Source organism: Xenopus tropicalis, chromosome 5 (assembly GCF_000004195.4).
Source record: "Xenopus tropicalis strain Nigerian chromosome 5, UCB_Xtro_10.0, whole genome shotgun sequence".
Lineage (NCBI taxonomy): Eukaryota > Metazoa > Chordata > Amphibia > Anura > Pipidae > Xenopus > Xenopus tropicalis.
In genome coordinates this window covers 70,230,635-70,254,158 of record NC_030681.2, presented here as the reverse complement: position 1 = coordinate 70,254,158, position 23,524 = coordinate 70,230,635, and the positions used below count along the sequence as shown (strand labels likewise).

Genomic DNA, 23,524 nt, shown 5'->3' with positions numbered 1-23,524 from the left:
GTGCCTTAGCCTACAGCCTACAGTTCACTGGATGCAAGTCAGTTGCATGTGTGGCAAAAACTCCTCAAGGCAGGTGTTATTTTTAGTGTTCCCTTGCATCTGTGCACTTTGGACTTTTTAACCTTATTTGTAAGTGCATGCAGTTCATTCAAGCAGGCTTGTGCATTGGCACTGTGTGCAAATAAAGCATTGGGCTGAGCTGCCAAGTTGTCTCCTATTTATTTAAGCACCCTGCTAATGTATCTGTCGCTTGGATAACCACACATACATTATGTCCAGGAGCTTCTGAAATACAGACAATGTCTGCATCAGCTGATATTACCATAGAGAATATCTAGAAAAGCAGCAGAACTGGAATTGTCGTCTCTACATTTGACAGATCATATTGGACTTGTGCACCAAACAGAGATGCAGATCAAGAGATCAGCTTTCCAATATCTGGACAATATTATATATTGTAAAAGCTCTTAAAAGGGTAGTTCACCTTAAAATTAACTATTACTACTATGATGTAAACATTGACATTCAGATTTGCAATTGGTTTTCATTTTTTTTTTTTTATGGTTCTTCAGTTAACATTTTGTTTAGCAGGTCTTTAGTTTGGAATTTCGGTAGTATCTGTTTGCTAGGGTCTTGTTAACCTTAGCAACCAGGCAGTGGTTAAACTAAAGACTGGAATATGAATAGAAGTGGGGCTGAATATAAGGTAAGTAATACAAAGTAACAATATTAATAATTTTGTAAGCGCAAAGAGCAATCGTTTTTGGGTATCAGGGTCAGTTTCTTGAAAGCTGGAAAAATGTAGAAGTGGAAGGCAAATAGTTTGAAAACAATGAAAAATAAATAATGAAGGCCAATTGCAAAGTTGCTAGGCAAAGGACATTCTATAACATACTGAACGTTAATATAAAGGTGAACCACCACTTTAATACAAAAAAGAACTTGGATTAAATCAGAAAAACTATAAAGGGGAAGCAAAACACTTTACATAAAGTAAAAAAACTATTGTCACTGTTACTATTATTAGTTATATTGCTTTCTTATTCACCATCTCTCTTCTGTTCGTTCTCTTTATAGGACTTCTATTCAGATGGTAATAGAATTCTTCATAGAGACCCACATCAAAACTACCTGCTTGAATATGCCATGGAAAATAGCACACACACAATTCTCAAATTTAGCAGAGACCTCCATACGTGTGACCCCAATGATAAAACAATAACAGTAAGTACCATTATAGTGCAAGATAGGGGCTTGATTTCAGGGCTCTTGACCCATGCCACCTGAAAAATCAGGGGTAACCTGTGATTATGCGTGAAAACACATCCATAACCACCTTTTGCAGGCCCCTGGTGGTGGTGGGGCTAAAGACCCGGGAGTGCACATTGAATGATCTCTGTTCTGGCATACGCTAGCCTTTCAGTACACTTGTTAATCCGGACCCTTTCTCTCTTTCTCTGGCTTGGGTACACAGCCTGGGGGTGGGGATAAAGCTGTTGGGGATATGAACCAGGCTGTGTAATGGTGTAGGTATTAACTAGAAGGTATCTGCCCTGACCCAATGATAATTTCCACTCTTAGGGAAGTTACCTCCCACTTGTGCCTCAACTATAAATTTGTGGTTGTAAATAGCTTTAAAATTATTTAATATCTCTCTAACTCTGAACTGGTGTAAATAGACTAATGAATTAAGCACTGGCGCTCCTGAGTAGCGGTCTCGGTCTGTGTGAAAATTAATGAATGCTCTTTTTTAAAATAAAAGATAAAAAACCTCTGGTGAAAGGGGATGAATTATGTGAACACAAAACTGAGGGTATCCACACTCATTTAAATGAATTGTTTTTAATCAATCATTGATTTTCCTGATTTTTGGTGGGTCCTGTTTTTTATCAAGAGATTGATTGTCTCTTTTTAACTTAATGAAATTAAAAGTTATATTTGAATGCTAAAGGCACCAAATGAATTTAAAATTAATTAATTAATTTAAAACTTTAGATTTCCCTTTAAGCATTTTATGCGCTTCACAGATTGCTAATTCCACTATTACTTGTAACAGTATAATTTCTGTGTTTTAGGAAAGCACAATCAGAGTTATTTGGGCATACCACAATGATGATATTGGACACGTTGGCCCCACATATCATGGACTAAATCGAGGTCGGAAAAGCTTACGTTTACTTAATCCTGAGAAAACATATATAAAATCTGTGGACACTCCCAGTTTTAATTTCACAAATAAGAACGTAAGTTTTAAATATATATATATATATTTACAAATCTATATGTATATGTTTTCCCCTGTACAGGACAGTAAGCATATTGTTGCTTCTTTTGCAGTGATGGACGTATAGTGACCAGTGGAAATTGATAATGGAAGTTAAATATAAACATGACAGAACACATTTCCTATAAAATATACATTTTCAGTTGAAGTGTATGATTATTTTTGCATGCTTAAATCCCCAGAATGTACAATTGACAGAGTATCAGAAACGTAATTATTGACTTATGCAGGAAGTATTATATAATGCTTCTCTATTCAATTCTATTGCTCAAATCATTTCAGCAATAGAACTAAGCAAGAAGTGTTAAGCACAGTCTCCTGCCTTATTAACTTAAAGGGGTGGTTCACCTTTAAGTTCACTTTTATGATGTTATAGAATCATCAATTCTAAGCAACTTTTTAGTTGCTCTTAATTTTTTTTATAGTCTTTTAACTATTTGCCTTCTTCTTTTGACTCTTTTTAACTTTCAAATGGGGTTTACTGACCCAAGCAGCCAAAACAACTATTGATCTGTGAGACTACAATTGTATTGTTACTTTGTTACTATTATTATTGTTACTCTTTATTACTTATTTTTCTATTCTGTTTCTTTCCTAATTATACACCAGTCTCTCATTCAAGCTCCTCCCTGGTGGCTAAGATAATTTGAACCCTAGCAACCAGATAACTGCTGAAATTCAACTGGTCAGTTGATGAACAAAAAGTGAAGTATAAGAAACACAAATAATAAAAAATGAATAATGAATATTACTCCCTACTCTCATACTAAAACTTAACTCTGAGGTGAATAACCTCTCTAAGCTTCTGATGCTCTGTCTGAATGCCCACCTGGATATATGTTTTGATACAACAGAAGTGAGCTTTGTGCTCTGAAATTAATTTTGTGCTGAAAATTCTGTTTGCACATATGGTACAGGTACGGCACCTTTTATCCAGAATGCTCAGGATTCGGGGCTTTCAAGATAAGGGATATTTCCATAGTTTGGATCTCCAAAGTCTACTTAAAATAATTTAACCACTAATTAAACTCAATAGGATTGTTTAACCACCAATAAGAATTAAGTATATTTTAGTTGGTATCATATACAAGGTACTGTTTATTATTACAGATAAATAATTATTACCAAGAAAAAGAAAGCCATTTTTATACTTGAATTACTTAATTAAAATGGAGTCAATCGGAGATGACCCTCCCGTAATTTGGAATTTTCTGGATGACGAGGTTCCGAATAACAGGTCCCATACCTGTATATTTCTTTGCTGTTTTTGCTGCCAGGCTGTCCAAGCTAAGCAAAGGCAGTTTTTCATTTTTATATCTCGCTGTTGGCCTTGGCATTTGTTTGATACTATGATAGTTGCAATCAAAATGTAGCCAATTATTTTTGTGCAAACAGAAGCTTGCTGCTCAGTTGCCAAAAAAACTCAGGTATCTTCCCAATACAAGCAATGCTTTCAAACTGCCTCAGTATATTTCTCTATTAGTAGCAAACACATTAAAAAGTTTGAGAACCATTCATTTTGAACATTTATTGGCAGTCTGTATAAATAAGAAAAAATATGCAGTTGTGCCAATAATAAAACCATCTAGATTTTTTGTTTTATTGTGGCGATACCACTCTACTTTACAAAATGCCTTCACAGCAGTGTTCTGGGGTTGTGCAGATCTGGGAACCCTGTCTATCTTCAGTAATCCCTGAGCACTGAAAATAGCATGCACATAATAGCATGCACATTAAAAATTAATGGACATGTTAAAACTTTAAATTCAAAAAGATTTGCTTTTTGACTGATAGAACCAGGTTTAATAAGTTTTAACACTATAATAATATATAAGGATGGGGCACAAGCAATGATGAAGACTTATAACAAAAAAGCTTAAAAGACCATATATTTATACCCTAAATATGAAAGTATTAATCTTCCTTTTTTGCTTTCAGTATACTTTTATGCATTATGTAGCCTTATTTTTTTTTTTTAGCACAGGTATGGGATCCCTTATCTGGAACCTGATATTTCCAGATATTTCAGAAATATGGGAATGATATATTATATATCTATATCATATAGACTCCAAATTTACTATAAATTTCGTTTTTAAAAATGATTTCCTTTATTTTTTTTAACAATAAACACTGGTGGCAAATCAATCCTATTGGATTTATTAAATGTTTAAATAATTTTAGCAAATTTTAGGTATGATGATTATGATCATCAGATTACCAGATCACCAGATTATGAAAATAGAAAAACCAAAGCTCCCAAGCATTCCAGATAACAAATCCTATACCTGTAATGCATCAAAAACATACTAATTATTATAAATTTGATATTACCTTAAGACAGGTGCCTATTCCATATAAAGACACAACCTACTGGTGCCAAATGTTTAAGATGCCAGCACTGAACAAAAAACATCATGTTGTTAAGGTAAGGATATGAATATTTTATTATCTCTTTAATTATTATTAGTATTTTCTGCTCTGCAAATAAATTCGTCATTTTACAGGTTAATATGATCTGTACTCAGGAGGGTACCTACAGAGGAAGGAGACCCTGCACTACCAAGAGTGTAAAGGGTCCAATGAGGCTAGGGCCTCATTGCTCATTAATGAGCAATTTCAATATTTTGTGGCCCTAAATTAAATTTGCTGTGGGGCCCAGTAAAATCTAGTTACATCACTGTCTGTACTTATAAAAGCTGGACTACAAAAGCTGGGCCACTTGCACTCAATTCATCATTATGCTCTTTACCCACTTATACAAAGAGAATTTTATAGTAATCTTCCACTGCTTAGAAGCTAAGAGTTCTTCAACTTCATGGACTGAGAATGTAAATGTATCTCTGGCCAATTAGGAAGTATAAAAGATGTTTTTCTACCTCAAACTGTATTCATTGACAGCTACAGTGTATACAGCATAGTAACTTTTACTGTTCAGTTATGCACCACAATACATGTTTTCAACTTCATGGGTTGCCTTCATGTTAAGATAAATCAAGTACAGTAAAAAATGTTCACTATTAAAGACTGCGTATGCAATGGAGTGAAAAGCTGAACTTTATTAAAAAAAAAAAAAGCTGACTTTTAGCTCAACTGCGCATGTGTGGGCCCTGGGATCTTGTCAGAAGAAAAAGGGAGGAAGAGGATCACTCGCCTGATTAACCCGTCTGGTGCAGTTTTCTCCTACAGGGGCACCAGCCAGGGTTTTCAGGTAAGTGATTACAATCACTGGGGAGTGCCTAACATTTGGCACCCCCCAGTGATTTAGCCTTTCCTTCTCCTTTAATATATTGTAGCTCTGGTTTGCTTCAAAAACAGCAAGGTGACTAAATGATAACCAGTCTAAACCAGTAATAAGAAGGAAACACAGATAGAAATCTATTATTATTATTATGCTTTATATAGCACCAATATTTACAAAGATTATACATTACTCACCCCAATCCCTGCCCAGTGTAGTTTATTGTTTGTGGTCTCTATTACACTCGGACAAGGGTCAGTTTCATCAGAAGTCAGTTAACCTGCCTGTATTTTGGAGTGTGGGAGGAAAACAGAAATAGCAATGTGTATATAACTGTCTGGAAATGCTGTATTAATATTTTAAGCTATACTACTTCCTGCTTAAAACTATAGTTCTTGCTTGACCAGAAACAATGTCTTCTTTGTTTTCAGCTGTTATCCATTATGTGTGCATTTTATGTCGTCATTGAAAAAGTATTAAACTATGAAAAATTGAGCAAAGCAAAAAAGAGTACAACAGCACTAGGGTTATTGAGGCACAAGTACAGTGTTCTGTAGAGTAAGAACGTTATCATGTTGTCCAAAATGTTGTTTCTTAGGGAGACGAGCATTTGTAGAGCAAGAATGCATCAATGCTGCCAAAGTCTCTCATGTTTAAGAAAAAAAACATGTGCACATAAATTCAAGGAGCTCAATGTAACCATTCAAATGTGGCAACCTTTGATTTTAGTCTCTGACACTGAGGGGCCTATTTATTATGCTGTGTAAAATAAAATTCGCAGAAAAAACTGTGTAAAAATCTGTGTAAAATAAATGGAGAAGTTCCCTGTCCGAACGCCAGATTTACTCCATTATTTTACATAAGTTCCGGCGGAAGAAAAAACGTGAAAAAAATGCAGTTTTTTCCACAGCAAAGCCTGGCAATCTGTGGCAAATTGTGTTGCTATTTTTTACACTGCATAATTCACCTGCCCCTGAATGTCCCCACTTGGTGAATCCTTTTTTGTAATCAGATAATCGTGCACCCCTGTTATGATGTCATTAAAGAACAAGTAAACCACACACACAAAAATTTAATTAGTGAACAGCCTCATTAAAATCTTTAAACACCTGTCATTCTGGCTGTTCAAAGGTTAATAGTAAGGATGTACTTAGTAAGCATCCCCTTAATCATTTAGGATTTTACCCTCCTCTAACCCACTTGGCCCTGACTTGGCTGTTGGCTACTGAGCACACTTAGGGGCTGATTTACTAATCCTTGAATCTGAATCCCGAATGGAAAAAAATCGGATTGGAAACGAACATTTTGCGACTTTTTCGTATTTTTTGCGATTTTTTTCGTCGTGAATTGTCGCGACTTTTCCGTAGCCGTTACGACTTGCGCAAATTGTCGTATTGAGTGCTCGTAAACGGCGGGCAAACCTTTCCAACTTGATTTTTTTTCCGCATGATTTTGGAAGCCTCCCATAGGACTCAATGGCACTCTGCAGCTCCAACCTGGCCCAAGGAAAGTCACGATATTGAAGCTTGAATGAATCCGAAACTTTCGTACTCGGCGCGACAGTACGATTTTTGTCACGACGGCGGCGAAAAAGTCGCAACCAAGTGATTGGTTCTTTCATCTTTAGGCATATTTACATAGCCCCCCTCAATAAACAGACAAATAATTACTGCCATCCTCTCTGAAAATATTAGAATCTTTAGGACTCTTATTAGGACTTCTTCTAACACTGCTAACCTTTACAGTTTGTATAGCAAAGAGTAGCTGCACACAGATATTGCATTTAATAGGCAACTGAAGCCTGTCAAAGGATTAGGCCAGGGATGATGGTCCTTGTGCCGAGAGCTTTCTTACATAGCCATTAAAATATACAGCAGCCTTGAGGGCACATAGGGCTGAAAAACTCCTATTCAGTTGAATGGTAGAACATGCTCACTAACCTTTATAGGCATGTCAGTTCATTCCTGACATGGCAGTATTCAAAGGCCTGTCCCTAGCTTGTGAATTTTTTATTTCTTTTGGTGACAATAATGCCTATGTTCCATATTTATAGGATCTTGATACTAATTATTATGGGAATTGATCAACAAAAAAAACAACATGCATTGTGTTGCCAAGACAACTAATATTAATGTGCTAACATCGCTTCTTAATTATGACAAGTGTCATTTTAGTGAATCGATCGTTAAGTCAGAAAAAATAAGAAGTGATAATATTTTTAACGCATGCTATAAATATCACTCGTTTTATCGGCCTTTAGTGAATCGGCCCCCTAGAGAGATGTATTTGTTATGAAATTATAGCAGGATATTTATGTTGGTTTATTGAATTTACTTTGTGTCATTTCTGGAATAGGTTGTTGTTACTTCAGTATAAATAACTATATGATGAGCTGTTGGTTCTGTTTAGCTCTGATGTATTTCTTTAAACAAGCAGTTGCAGTTCAAAAGTAAATTTGGGGTTTTCCGGATAAGGGATCTTCCTGTAATTTGGATCTCCATACCTTAAGTCTGCTAACATGAAATAAAGCCAATAGGATTGTTTTTCCACCAATAAAGTTTAATTATATCGTAGGTAGGATCAAGTACAGTACTGTTTTATTATTACAGAGAAAAGGAGAAATATTTTTTACATTTGTGAATTATTTCTGTAAAAAAAAGTCTACGGGAGATGGCCTTTCCATAATTTGGAACTTTCTGGATAACGGGTTTCCGGATAACTGGTAACATACATATATATATATGTATATATACACACACACATATATATATGAAATAGAGGCTGTGGCTGTTTATTAATACCAACAACAATCTACATAGCAATACCTTCATTAACAGGGTAATATTAATATATAATATATATACTGTACCTCTGGGGATGCTGCTGCTTTGCAGAGCAATTTGAAAAAATTGGAAAACTGGGCAGCAAACTGGAAAATGAGGTTCATTATTGACAAGTGCAAAGTTATGCACTTAATATAAACGCAAACTATCTACTAAATGGTAGTTTGTTGGGGTATCCTTAATGGAGAAGGATCTAGGGGTTTTTGTTGATAACAAGTTGTCTAATTCCAGGCAGTGTCATTATGTGGCTACTAAAGCAAATAAAGTGCTGTCTTGTATAAAAAAGGGCATTGAATCAAGGGATGAAAACATAATTTTGCCCCTTTATAGGTCCCTGGTAAGGCCTCACCTTGAGTATGCAGTGCAGTTTTGGGCTCCAGTCCTTAAGAAGGATATTAATGAGCTGGAGAGAGTGCAGAGATGTGCAACTAAACTGGTAAAGGGGATGGAAGATTTAAACTATGAGGTGAGACTGTCGAGGTTGGGATTGTTTTCTCTGGAAAAGAGGCGCTTGCGAGGGGACATGATTACTCTGTACAAGTACATTAGAGGGAATTATAGGCAGATGGGGGATGTTCTTTTTTCCCATAAAAACAATCAGCGCACCAGAGGTCACCCCTTTAGATTAGAGGAACGGAGCTTCCATTTGAAGCAGCGTAGGTGGTTTTTCACGGTGAGGGCAGTGAGGTTGTGGAAAGCCCTTCCTAGAGATGTGGTAATGGCAGATTCTGTTAATGCCTTTAAGAGGGGCCTGGATGAGTTCTTAAACAATCAGAATACCCAAGGCTATTGTGATACTAATATCTACAGTTAGTATTAGTGGTTGTACATATAATTTATGTATGTGAGTGTATAGATTGGTAGGTGTGGGTTTTGTGTGCTGGGTTTACTTGGATGGGTTGAACTTGATGGACTCTGATCTTTTTTCAACTATGTATCGTGGCGACTTTTCTCCCATAGAGTCTACTGGCTGTCTGTTACTAATTGCTCGCGCATTTTGCCTGCACAGATCAGTCACTGTGACTTTTTAAAAAGTTGCGGCAACTAATCGCCCTGTGTGTCTTCGCCCTTTGAAAGGTGTTAAATTCAGCAGACAGAGTGTCAAGATTACTAGCCAATCTACTAGTGACTATTTTAACCCTTTATTTTCTGTAACACATGGTACTGAATCACCCACATGAAATAAAGTCATACTATAAAAAAAAGTTTAGTAGGAATAGCATATAAGCCCATGACATTTATTAAAACCAGTACCAATTGAGTTATGTTAAACATATCCAATGTTTTGAAATGCATTCCTTCTCTGTTAGTCACCAGGGCTTGTTAAGGGTCAGTCACCTGACAATTTCTTTGGTTCCATTTCTTGGAAAAAACTTCTCTTGATCAAAATATTATTCTCACAGTCTCATCATCCCTCACTGTAGATCTTATAGGGAAGATGTCTTGAAGACCAACACCCATTTTTAAAGGCATAACGGGACAGTTGTGGTGGTGCAAGTAGCAAGTTTATCTAGCTTGTGCAGTGACTTGTAAAATCACCTTCTTCCATCCCTCTCATTGCTGGCAATATGACGGGTTAAAACGCCAGCACTGGCGAATTTCACTTCGTTCCTTAAGGATGATAACGACAAGTGTGTTTTTTTCTGCTGCACACAAAAAGTCTTTAACACACTTTGAATTGGCCCCTCCATCCCTACCCATGCCAATAGAAAGTGTTGGTTTTCTTAACTTCACTGTCGTTTTTACTCCTTTCTGATTTTTAGTCACTGGCACACAGTCCTTCAGCCAGGGGAATGGTGCTTCTGTATCCATACTTTATAAACACCAAAAACAGGTTTGTGGTCTGATTGCTTCATACGTGCACAAGAACCATATTTCAGAACAAGGATGTCATCCTCATGGCGGCTCTTGTACATCACTCGGTCTGTATAGGAAGGTGTCCTCTGTTTCCCACTGGTGTCATAAACATCGGAACCGATGTCAAATTTATGTGGGAAAGAAACGGATGTCCACTTCCTTGAATCCTCTGAATAGAGACCCTTTATTCATCTCTTCTGACAACTGGTCATACTGTAGAAGGGAACTCACATCATTGTAAGGAATGTTCTCTAGTATAGAATTAATTTCCGTTCGACTCTTGCGCAACCGGAAATTGAAGTCCCCGAACCAGAAAACCTCATCAAACCGACTTGTCACATCATCAGGATGAGAATAATTCGGGTTTGTGTCAGGAACTTTTTTAGGGAGCTGCAGGTCTTTGATAATTTTCTCATAATTCTCAATCCTTTTCTTCACTTTGGAATCTCCTGCCGCAAAGTGGGAGCTGATGAAAAGGAATGATGTTCCAAAAAATTTAAATGAAACAGCCAAAGCCCCTTTGGTCTTAATCATTGGGAAGAACCTTGTTGTCACTTTTGCAGATTCAGCCTCTGAGCAGAACCGCACAAGATCTCGTCTCATAAACAGTGACAAGTACAGGTCTCAGTGAGCTGCTGAGTGGAGCAGGACCTAACCATGTCCATGTGTCCGCTGCAGTCGGTTCTCATATTTTCGCCTGTTTGGGCAGCCTTCTTGCACTCCACTGACATAAAGGTCCTGTGCAGATTCAGCACCGCATGGAAATAGGAAATCATCCAGTCTGTCAGGAAGATCTTTTTGTCCATTCATTTTCCATGTGGCGATAAATATTCTCAGACTTCTCTGTGCAAGACGCTGTTTTAATTCTTCTTCTCTTAATAAGCCTTCTTCAACCACAGGTTTCTCTTCTACATGAACTCTATGGTTGGTCTCGCTTACACCAACCAGAGGTCTCTCTTCTAGATGAACCCTATACCTAGTCTGGCTAAAACAACATACAGGGTTCTTAAAAGTGGTGGGTGCCTGTGGGGTATAACTTAAACACCAGTAAATGGCTACCACCAATGTCGTCTCCTGCTGGTGCTGTTTTCTCCTAACAGGGGCACCAGCCCGGGGTACAAGGCAAGCGATTTAAGTCACTTGGGGGTGCCTAAAATTTTGGCACCCCAAGTGACTTAGACTTTCCTTGTCCTTTAAGCCCTTGGATGCCCAAAGGAGACTGATAGCAAGTGTGGTTTTGTCTGATGGCCTTGAGGCCCAAGATGAATGAGATGACTGAAGCTGCCTGCAGTAATATGTTTGTTGTGAAAGGTTTAGGGGGGGCAAGTGGCTCTGTTATAAAAACATTCATTTGGAAAGAAAATGTACTTAAGAAGCAAGAAAAATACAACTTTTAAAAACAGAATATACTTGTAAATAAATAAATATATATATATATTTACATTTTTTTTAATATGTTAACTGAAATTACAGCATTTAAATGAAAAACTGATAGTACTCCCTTAACCATTCGCTAAATGTAGTAGTAGGGAGACAGAACTCTGCAGCGTTAAACTGATAAAGTGTGATAAATCAGACTTTTGTAGTTTAACCCTGCAGTGTCCTGTCTCTGTAATACTACATTTAGCTAATGATTATTACATTTTTGACAGAGCATGAGGGGAGCAAATTGAGGACTACCTGGTCTAAAGGTTTTGGCAAGCTACAATTACATAGTTGTACTCCCTTAACCCTGATGTTGGGCTGTGTAGGAGCATTAGTAACGCTTAAAAAAAATCTATATTGTATAGTGCATACCAATCAAATACAAGCACATATTATTTGCTTGATGGAAGTATTAGGATACGGCTGCATAATATCTGTCCTTACACTTTAATAATTTGAGTATAGAGCTTTCTTCTAGATTGTGTGATGCAATAAAATGTCATTGTTCCCTAAAACTTTTCTCCTAAAACTGCCATTGTTTTTCCTTTTCCCTCACCATTCCTTTCTCAAATATTTTCATGGCTGCTGTGTTAACACCCCTAGAGGAAACCAAGAAGCAGTCTGGCATATCACTGGGGCTACAAGCTGCCAAAAATTGTTGGTCACGGCTATGCAGCTGCTGATTCTCATCATATATTCATGAGTCCTGACTGGACCTTCTGAGAAATGTTTAAAACTTTTTTTTCTGCAGATGGAAAAATCTTTGTCATTTCCCCCCCCCAAGTCTACTGTATGTTTGTACATCTGTTGAATATTATTGTCTAGTTCTTGCCTGCCACCATGTGGACAACCTACTGTACCAACTTTCAGAAATCTCTCTGTATCCAGCGCTGCTGCTAATAATCAGTTTAGTCTGGTAAACAGGAAATGTTTGGTTCATTCTGCGCATTTACTGCTGGAAGGAACCAAATCAAATCTGGAATGTGTACATTTATGTAAAATTTCATAGAAATGTAATAGCCACAAGGAAGAAATCTTTTTAAAAAATGTTTCTTATTTTAAATTGGACAAAAAAAAGCACAAAATTAAATTAATATGGTACAAATAACCTTGTGTGGACTAAATGAGTTCATTCTATCATCAATCTGTTTCTGATATGCTTTTGTGAAAGTTTTCATGTAAAACAAATTGCTTATTCAAAACAGAAGATGATAAGGCATTGCAGGCCATTATGAACCTTAACCATTTGTTTCTGTAGTGAAATACTTTAAACATCGGGTGCATTTTTAACTGTGCTAATAGATGGAATTATTTTTTATAGATTGAACCATTGATTCAGAGTGGTAATGAAAACTTGGTCCACCATATTTTACTATATGAATGTGACAGAAATGTAAATGACAGTGTGTTGGATTATGGCCATGAATGCTACCACCCTAACATGCCTGATGTCTTCCATACCTGTGAAACAGTTGTCTTTGCCTGGGCCATTGGTGGAGAGGTAGGTGCCATGATATTTATTATTATTATTATTGCTACTCAGCATAAATTTATTTGGGTGAAAGAACCTAGGATTTTGTGTCCGTTGCTCCTCGCATTGTCCTGCTTCTCATTTTGATCATACTGTAGCTGCCCTATGATGCATTGCATAGTTTTTTGTACATAGTTATTGTACACTGTACATATTCCCCTAAAGATGGGAGGTGGGCACTCAAAACACGTAGGGATCATCTACACCCTTTTTTTGCATCCAACGGATGTTACTGGACTGAACACAGCTGAGATCTACAGACTCTCTATACTAAGGACCATTAACTACCTAAGCTGCTAAGGAATAAGAATCAATCTTCACCAAAGGTAATTGGACCAGATGAACATTGGAACAGAACTGTTACTTGCTACGTGTAAGCATTCAAGATCTTTACAAACAGTCCTGTTGCAGAAGGGAAAGCTGTGAAGATATCAGCAGTAGCAGTGGCCTTTGGTGTGTGCGCATATCAATGAGAAGTAATAGCCTTTGTTTTTGTGAGTGGCTTTTATCTAATTTAAGTAAAGAAATTATTTATCATACAATTTTACACTATGAGTGTGCTCTTATTATTGTACATTTGCCCCAAAATAGCAGCCTTTGAACTCTACAGATTTTTTGCTGCACAACATGGCACAACTGCAAAACTTGCTTTAATCACAATAAACCTATGGCTATGGCTTTGAGCTAACCATGGCAAACAGGGGAAGTAAAGATACTCCAGGTTGTGCAGGGAATTATCTGTGCAATAATTATCTACCTTGCAAAGACCAAACATGCAGTATCTTCAACCTCACTGCCTTGTTTAGCTCAAGAAATAACAAAGGACATAGATTTTTTAGATTAAAGCAATAGGCAAAAAGCTTGTTCAACACAAGCCCTCATTCAACTCATGTTAAACAAGTGGGCACACTGCCTCTATACTGTAGTTAGCAAATGATGAACAAAAAATGTGAAGCCTTCTCAGTGTAAAGTGTTGATGGCCCTTACCAGATTAAAGTTTGGACCAAGGAGAAAGCTTTTATAAAATTGAATGGAGATGTCATATTTTACCTTAGCTCATTTGGAAGCATAGTGTCTGGGTTGCAGTTCAAATTGTATGAGGCACTGGTTCACAAACCCCCTGCAAACCTGTGGATCCCTGCTGTAGTGTGGGGGTGGAGGTACTGTATACAGGATTCCTTGGTAGTGTTCACAGTAGTTGGTGCAATGTTGGAGTAGTGGGAACTGGAGCAGCGGCTGGAAGATGAGAGAGTAGGGCCTCCAGAACTTGCCCATAAAGTCATTGAACCCAGGTCATCCGCTTCTATTTATTTTGAATGTTTGCTCCAGAGGGCAACGCAGTGGCATCACACAGCACCGACATGACACTGCGGCCATGGGTGCAGCCATCTTGATGAAGTGGAGAACTCGTAACTTGAGCACTCTTGACACACAAGTTAGGGTTGCCAGTTGGAGTTTATAAAAGATTGAGATTTTGTAGTTTGATATTCCTACTTGAGGTGATTTTTCCTAAATATACATATGTTGTTTATATTCAATAAGATTATTTTTTGTAGGACTTTTTATGTTAAATAGAGAGCTGTTTCAACCGTTGATACACAAGTTAAATTGATCCTCATATTAAATTGATGAATCATATTTTTATTGGTTGATTGCCTTTACAGACCAAACACCAAACAAAGGTAGATATTGTTTAAATACATTGATTAATATCAGTGCTCAATGTCTGCATATACACTGATATCAAGAACATCATTGGAGTGATAATGATTCACAACAGGCATTGACTCCAACAGCTTCTTCAGGTGTAACTGTCTGCATACCTGTTCATCAACACACATATGCAGATGCAACTCACTTAGGCAAGAAGTGTGTCTAATAAAAGTAATGCTTTTGTGTTACAGGGCTTCACGTTTCCATCACATGCTGGCTTATCACTTGGTATGCCAACAGATCCTAAATATGTTCTTATGGAAATACATTATGATAATCCATCACAACAAGAAGGTTTGTAATCTTTACAGGGTATGGTATCAGTGACAAAGAAACTCTTTAATTCTCAAAAATGCCATATAGTGCTGAGATCTTCGGCAAATATCTGTAATATGCTAAATCTTATGCTAGATCTAAAATTATGTTTAATTGTATCGTCAAATTAATCACTGGACTAAAAAAGCTTAGAAGAGATTAGGATATCCGGTCAATACAATGTAACTGCTACATTTATATAAATTTTCTTCTTTTTCAGGATTAACAGACAATTCTGGCATTCGTCTATACTACACTCATCATGTAAGAAAATATGATGCTGGTGTTTTAGAGACTGGCATTTGGGTCAGTCTGTATCACATGATACCACCACGTATGGCCCAATTCATCTCAGAAGGACACTGCACTATGGAATGCTTGGAAGAGGTGTGTCAATCATTTGCCATCTAACAGAATACAAATCACACACAAAATTGTTTTTCATTTTATTCTCAGTCAAATTGCAAAATGTGCTCTAAGGCCAATATTTACCAAGGGACTGAAACATATTTTACACCAAAAATGTATAAAACTTTGTGTGACATAAATGACATATATAAAGTGTAAATTGAAAAGTATAAAATGACATGTACCATGTCACCCAGGCTTATACTCGAGTCGGGTGCCATGGGTCCCTCCAGACTAGCACCCTCTCTCCTTTGTGTGCAAATTAGGCCACCCGCAACCAGACCCTCCAGTGCCCTGGCCCGCTCCCAAATTAATCTTTATCTACCTTCCTCACCTGTCCCATCCTGCACTAGACATTGCATTTTATATTCTATAAAAACTATAGTTTATAATATACTAATATAGTTTTGAAGGATTTTAACTCTTTGTGTTTTAACTTGGTTGCTGATTGAGCTAAGGGGTAATACTATTAAGTTATCATTGTTGATACCATATTGTTTTTGTGGACCCTCTTCTCCACTTACAGAGCTAGTTTACTGTTTTTCTTTGAAATAAGTATTTAAAAACATATACCCCACCCCACTCATTTAATGTAAATTTATTGGTATTTATTTTGATTATTGAAACTTAGCAGTAGCTGCTGCATTTCCAACCCTAGGCTTATACTCAAGTCAATACGTTTTTCCAGTTTTCTTAGGTAAAATTAGGTGCCTCGGCTTATGTTCAGATTGGTTTGCGTATATACGGTACTCTCCTCTAGTTACTGTCCTTCAATAAATCTAGTGTGAATATTAATTATGGTTCTACTAGAAGACACTTTACCTCCATGTAGCAGTGCTATACCTAGGTGGTCTTACACAGTGGTACAACCTTGTCATTTATATTTCAAAAATAATAACCAGGTATAACCTGCTATATAAAACAAACACATAATTCATTTTTATAAAAAGGATGGGTTTTGAACCTTGAGAAGTTACAGACTACACAGCCAGTGTTGCATGTGATCCAACCGTTGCATGTGAATTAAGTGTTTGGCAGGTGTTAAAAACATAAGGCGTTTGGGGTTACTGTGCATGCTGGGAGTGCTAGGTGAAGGGAGGAAGCAAGTGCAATTAACTGATGAAAATGAAATGTTAAGCTTTCAGTTATGACTGTAGAGCAGGATGATGATGATGATGATGATAAAATCTGCAGCATAACACATTGGTATTTTCACCTCCACAGGCTCTTAGTGCAGAAAACCCAGAAGGGATTCATGTCTTTGCTGTTCTTCTACATTCACACTTGGCTGGCAAAGCCATCTGGGCCAGACATTATAGGAAAGGGGAAGAACAGAAGCCGCTTGCTTATGACACAGAATATGATTTCAACTTTCAAGAGTTCAAATACTTAGAAGAGGAAAGGACCATTTTACCAGTAGGATTCTAAGCTATATTCTCCTGTTGTGTCCTTATAAGTAAGGCATGATGCCCTGCTAATCTTTGTGCTACAGTTAGCAAAGCAAAACAAGAATAATTATCAATTGTGTCATATTTAAGGGACACTATTTATTTATATTATATTTCTTTTTACTGATTATACTTTAACTCGGCCACATATGTATTACTAGATTCTGCATTCAAATGCTAAAAGTAAGCCACAGCCTAAACTAGTATCAGTCTAAATAGACAAATATTGTGATTATACTACTTTCAGTGTCATGTTCTTTAAGGTTAATACATATTATTTTCACTGATCATTTTTTTTCTTCTTAGGGTGACAATATAGTTACTCAGTGTCAATACAACACAAAAGGCCGGACAACGATGACTTGGGTAAGAGACAGACAACATGTACCATGCACATAATTCAAAATAAGATGCTTAATGAGGCTCCAATGCATCTGAATGATGTGCAAATTAGGGGGCAGGTGGGGGGGGGGGGATGCCCCTCCCTAATGCTGGCTGATTCCAGTGCAGAGGCCATTTTTCAAATGCTCCATGCAATGTGCAAAAAAAGTGCCTGATTGCGACACTGTAAATTACCCCAGTTATGACTGTTAGATAAATTGTGCAAGTTTCCATTGCTGAATTTGCCCTTTTTTCTAAACTACCGGGTATGCACAATTTAAATGCAAAAAATATTAATTTTGCTGTGCAAAACATTTCCACTGATAGTTTTACAAATGGAGCTGACCTCAGTGATCCATAATCAGACATGACATTTATTATTGTGGAGTAAATGGAAAACCTAGGTATGTAAAATGCTTCCATGTGTCTGTACATAATTCAGGAGTTAATAAATACTTTTAGAGTTAAACCTCTAATAACTTCTCAGTCAAAAAGTGATTTCAATCTAATTGTATCTAACAGGGTGGGCTGAGCACCAGAGATGAAATGTGTCTATCATTCTTGCTTTATTACCCCAAAATTAACCTTGCCCGATGTGAAAGCATTCCTGAGATTAAACAGCAGCTAGAGTTTATTGGGGTGAAGGAGATATACCGGCCTGTCACGTGAGTAATTACACAGGACTCTGTGGATATTAGAAAATTGCTTAAAAACATGTTGCCTGAGCATGACATACAATTGCGACCTTGTAGTGATTATCCAAAATATTTACTGTTAAATCCGGTTATTTCCTGAGGACTTTTGAGCCTACCTAAAACAGCATTATTTCAGTGTTCTGTTTGCTATATTTTTGTGAACTGCTGCCAGGAACGCTTGTTTATAAAAATTTGAAGTGCTAAAGAAAAGTATCTTTGAAATATAAGGACTGCTTAAAGTACACGTTGCCTCCACATGTGTCATTCGAAAAGATAGCAATTCTGCACAAAATGTGGCATTTCAACTGGGTACACTACAGTCTGCACTGGTGCTAATTGCAGTCTTTATTAACACTTGAATATATAAAACTACCAGAAACGTCACTGACATAAACTGTACAACAAAAAAACCCCAGAAAAACAGATTTAATAATTAATTTTTAAAATTGATTATTTTTTTTTTTTTATTGAGAGTCACTTCATCAACAGATTCAATGTCTCTTCCTGTTGTTCACCGAGGCTCAATATTATACTTACAAGATGTCAGAGTAGTTAGTACCTTCATGCATCTCAATATCCTGCTTCTTTCACCAGGGGACTTTTTGGCCACAGTGGTGTTCAACCAACAATTAGGTACACATTTTATAAGGACCTTAATAACCCTTACCCTGTCACAGTGTCACTGACTGTGGAAGTGTCACTGGGGTGCTAGTTCCTTGGGGGAGACAAAACTACTTAAAACTATTTAGATATCTGTTGTGTTGTGTCATCCAGATAACATTTAGTATGTGAAATGCCTTGTAGGACTTGATCCATGGCCCTTTGCCATATGGCAGGCGCAGAGGCTATGCCAAATACTAATCTGTTGTATCGGTATAGTCCTTTTGGCGTGTTGATTGTAAGGTAGTGTTTGGCATTTTCTTCTACTTCCATTTGTAAGTAGAGAGGCAAAGATGTCCTCAATCAAAAGTAAGGGATACTTATCAGACTGTAGAACTGGGTTAATGGAAACTTTAAAATCTCCACATATTCTAACTGAACCATCCCTCTCTATAATAGGCACAATAGGTGTGGCCCACTCACTCCAAGAGACTTTTGAAATGACTCCATCTTGTTCTAGACGATCCAATTCTGCTTCCACTTTTGGATGAATACTATAAGACACTGGATCAGCTTTGTGAAATTTGGGCTGTGCATTTTCGTCAAGGCATATATTAGCCTTAATGTACCCATGCCTTCTTTAAATACTTCTGAGGCCTGAGCTAAAATGGCCTTTAATTGTTCCACTGGCTTGGAGTTCTCAGCAGACACTGAATGTAGAATTTTAATGGATTTCCAGTCAATGGGTATTTTGTGTAACCACTCCCGGCCTCATAATGCAGGACCACCTGTCTCCACTACATATGGCCCTTTTTATTACATTTTCTGCAATAAGCACTATTGGATTTGCAGGTTGCAGGATTATGGAATCCTTTCCCACACCTGTAGCAGGATCCTGAATTATGGGTAGAATATCCTTTATTTTGCCCTGCCCCCACTCTATGCACTTCAGTTCCTGCTTTCTCTAGTGTTTCTGCTTTGCTTCTGTTCTGCAGTTCTAATGTGTCCTTAGCAGCAGTCTCCATTGCTACAGCAATTTCTATAGTTCATTTAAAAGTAATATTATCATCTGTTTGCAGCCTTTTCTGTGTGTTTTCACTGCATAACCCACATACAAATCTGTCCCTTAGTGCATCATTCAGGCCATCCTTAAACTCACAGTGTTCTGCCAGTTTCCTTAATTGTGCTGCAAACTCAGACACTGTCTCACCCTCCTGCTGGTTCCGTTTGTGATATCTGAATCTTTGTGCTATGACTAGTGATGAGCGAATCTGTTCCGTTTCGCCGGAAAATTTGCGAATCCCTCAAAAGATCCGCGAAGCGGCGAAAAATTTGCGAAACGGCGAAAATGTTGTGCGACAAAAAAAATTTGTCGCCCGCGGCTATTATTTTGTCGCGCGGCTATTGTTTTGTTGCCCGCGGCTATTATTTCGTCGCGCGGCTATTGTTTTGTCGCGCAGCTATTGTTTCGTCGCCCGCGGCTATTGTTTTGTCGCGCGGCTATTGTTTTGTCGCCTGCGGCTATTGTTTTGTTGCGCGGCTATTGTTTCGTCGCCCGTGGCTATTGTTTTGTCGCGCGGCTATTGTTTCGTCACGCGCCTATTATTTTGTCGCGCGGCTATTGTTTCGTCACGCGCCTATTATTTTGTCGCGCGGCTATTGTTTTGTCGCCTGCGGCTATTATTTTGAAGCCCGCGACTATTCTTTTTTGACGCCCGCGACAATTTTTTGACGTGCGGCGAATTTTTCTGCGGCGAATTTTTGCATCCGTTTCGCGAAACAATCCGCCAATGGCCGCGAATCCATGCCTGGCGAAATATTTCGCCCATCACTAGCTATGACCAGGGGCTTAGGTGACATGTGTTCCTGAACAATTTGCACTATTTCTTTAAAGCTTTTAGAAGATGGCTTTTCTGGTGCTGTTAAGTTGCGCACAAGGCTGTATGTAATGCTGCCACATGTTTCTCTGGGGGTATGTCATTTAATTCCAGATACTGTTCCAGTCTTTCTATATATGTGGCCCCATCCTCTACTGTGCTGTCAAATGCTTCCATTTTCCCAATATGTCAAGCCATGTTTCCAGCAAACAACACTCTGTGGGGACTTACCACTGTTCTGTGTCTTTTTTTTAAATTTTTTAATCTGCAGCTTTTGGTGTTTTACATTCACCAGATCTTCCTAAAAATCCCATCCACGAAGCCAATCTGTTGTGTCCATGGAATATAGAGTAACACACACAGACAAGTAGCTGCTGGAGTAATTTCTGTAATGCTTAACAGGAAGCTAACTCCATAACACAGTAAGAATAAAGTAGCAGAGAAAACATGAAGCCTTATATATAAGACTCTAGTCCTAGAACAGCATCAGCAGATTCAACAGAAAACATACACAATTACTTTATCTCATATTCAACAATATCCATCCTACTCGTGGCTTGCCACGTGGGCTCCGCAGGAAAACAGTAGCTAACATTAGCTGCCATATTGGCTTGTGCACTTATCTAGAGTTGTTATCGTGAGGCTCTCGCCTTTATTATTTTTTTACCAGGCATTACCAAAAAACACCTGGGTCAACATTTCCTCATATAATTTTCCCACAAGGGAATACCCCTCATAGGTAGAAAAAAAAAGGCACTATGTTTGCCCAGGAGCAGTTACCCATAGCAACCAATAAGATGTTTACTTTTAAACAGGTGACCAGTAATTTCTACCTGCTGATTGGTTGCTATGGGTTATTGCTCCTGGGAAAACTTAGTGCCTTTTATTACATTTCCCTCCAAAATTCAATGGGCGTTTTTCCTTTAGTTTTTTCTTATTCCAAATGCATTTTTTTCGCAGTGGGATTTTGCATCTTTTTCAAGCAAATTTTCACAGGTTTCTGCAAAAATAAAAAACCAGTTTGCTGCAGTTTTGCAATGCAAAAAAAATGGTGAAATGCAAAGATTTGCAGCAAATTCATGCCAGGGAAAAAAATTCCCTTATCACTATATGCAAAGGCTCTCAGGGGAATGTTGCCAGAAATAATAAACTTTTCATTCCCAAATAAAAATCACCTGAAAAGTGCTTTCAGGCAGCATCGATAAAGGCCAATGGGTAAATGTGATTACAAGCACTTTGGCACCAGTGTCAACACTGCAAATACTTACCTGGGCTGGCTGCATTTCATAAATATGTACTGAAGATTATAACTGACTAAAATAATTGTTTTGTTTTATGCTATGATTTTTTTTAATTTCAACTGCTAATTTGCACATTCATTGAATTCTGGCTGTTAACACCTGCATGCTGGTGTTGCTTTTTTGTCTCTAAGTTCTTGGCCATTTATAATCAAGAGCCCAAAGAAATACAACAACCTCTCCTTTACGGAAGCCATGAACGCATATCAGTGGTCCAAAAAAAAAGGAAACTCCTTTAATCAACAGGCCCTTCAGATTCCAATCAATGTTAGATGTTCTAAACATGAAAGCAACGAATGGATGGTAAGTAATGTACAATTCTAGAAATCGTTTTTTCCTGCTTAATTTGAGTTGTTTCTGTTACAAATACAATTTAACAGGTTTCAAAACATTAAAATATATTGGGCAGATTTATGACTATAAAATTTGAAATCCTTCGTCCACTGTTGGAAGTTTGCATGTTCACAAAAGTTATATTTTGTGCAAAGTCAAATTTGGGGGGGGTTCCTTGCAGTGGGGGGGGGGGGGCATGTGCGAGCGTTGGGGGGTGCGTTGGGTCTCTGGGGTGGCAGACCCGGTGGGCCCCCACACCCACAGTCTGACCCTGGTCCTGGATCATGTGCATGGGTAGTTTTATAATATTTACTCTACTACATGTCTACAACCCAGACAGAGAACTCTAGAAAGAGAGTATGTGGCAGCACAGTCCTCTTAGGCTAATACCCTTACACACTCAGGCATTTTACAGGGCTATGAAGAAGTATGTGTAGGCAAATACTACTGCAAATACTTTAATATGATGTATTGATGTATTATTTACTGTAATCTGTACTAGCAATCTAGACCCCTAGAAGCCCCCTGCCATGAAAAATAGATTTTTAGACTTTTAAGACATTTATGACATGTGTAGAACTAAACTGCTATAGTGTATGTCAGAGTTTGCCATTTTGTTTTAGGTTCAAGGCATGATTGTATCACCGCCTCAAGTGAAAGAGATATATCAGTCGGAAGAATTTGTCTGTCTCTCGCTGTCATCTTGTCTGAACGCCAGTGGCTTTGTGTGCTTAGCTGTAATTATATGTAATATACTGTGCATAAAACAGCTCATCTTCCTTTCATAAAACTGACTCATTTTTAAGCATTATATGGAATTACAGATATGTTTGCACTTTTATATTATTTGATTTTTTTTTTTACAAAAATAAAATAATTTTATTAAATCAATCTTTTTTTTTTATATATTATCAAATAACTGGAACTCAAAGTTTACCTGTTAACTGTTTATAAATATGGTAATAATTTTTGAATGAATAGTCTACATGCCATATAATCTGCAAATCTGAATTGAGCTCAAGAGTTTGCCCCTGACTTACAAAACACAAAGGGGCTTATGTAATAACTTTTGTTCAGATGCAGAAATCTATAGCAACCAGGTAGCATTTCCTGGTCACCTGTTTAAAAGTGTAGGGACCCATAGGGTTAAGCGCCCTATGGCTTTATCCCCTGCCTCTTCACATCTTTCTCATTATTGGGCAGAAGCCCTTGTACTTCAGTTACAATTGTAAAGCTATCCCTTATAGGTTTAGCCTGGTTGTACACACCCCCTGC

The 23,524-nt window shown here is 37.6% G+C and overlaps 1 protein-coding gene across 1 annotated transcript in view; it reads left to right on the top strand.

Moving 5' to 3' along the window:
- moxd1 (monooxygenase, DBH-like 1) overlaps positions 1 to 23,140 on the top strand; it is a 40,284-nt gene extending 17,144 nt beyond the window's left edge. Inside the window, exons 2-12 of the mRNA XM_002936315.4 lie at positions 1,078 to 1,224; positions 2,076 to 2,243; positions 4,629 to 4,712; positions 12,972 to 13,151; positions 15,086 to 15,188; positions 15,430 to 15,596; positions 16,842 to 17,033; positions 17,372 to 17,431; positions 17,969 to 18,111; positions 22,051 to 22,219; positions 22,873 to 23,140. Of these exons, the coding sequence (XP_002936361.2) occupies positions 1,078 to 1,224; positions 2,076 to 2,243; positions 4,629 to 4,712; positions 12,972 to 13,151; positions 15,086 to 15,188; positions 15,430 to 15,596; positions 16,842 to 17,033; positions 17,372 to 17,431; positions 17,969 to 18,111; positions 22,051 to 22,219; positions 22,873 to 23,037 (1,578 nt within the window). The 3' untranslated portion in view covers positions 23,038 to 23,140. The remainder of the gene's footprint in view (positions 1 to 1,077; positions 1,225 to 2,075; positions 2,244 to 4,628; positions 4,713 to 12,971; positions 13,152 to 15,085; positions 15,189 to 15,429; positions 15,597 to 16,841; positions 17,034 to 17,371; positions 17,432 to 17,968; positions 18,112 to 22,050; positions 22,220 to 22,872) is intronic.
- Positions 23,141 to 23,524: the final 384 nt, after the last annotated feature.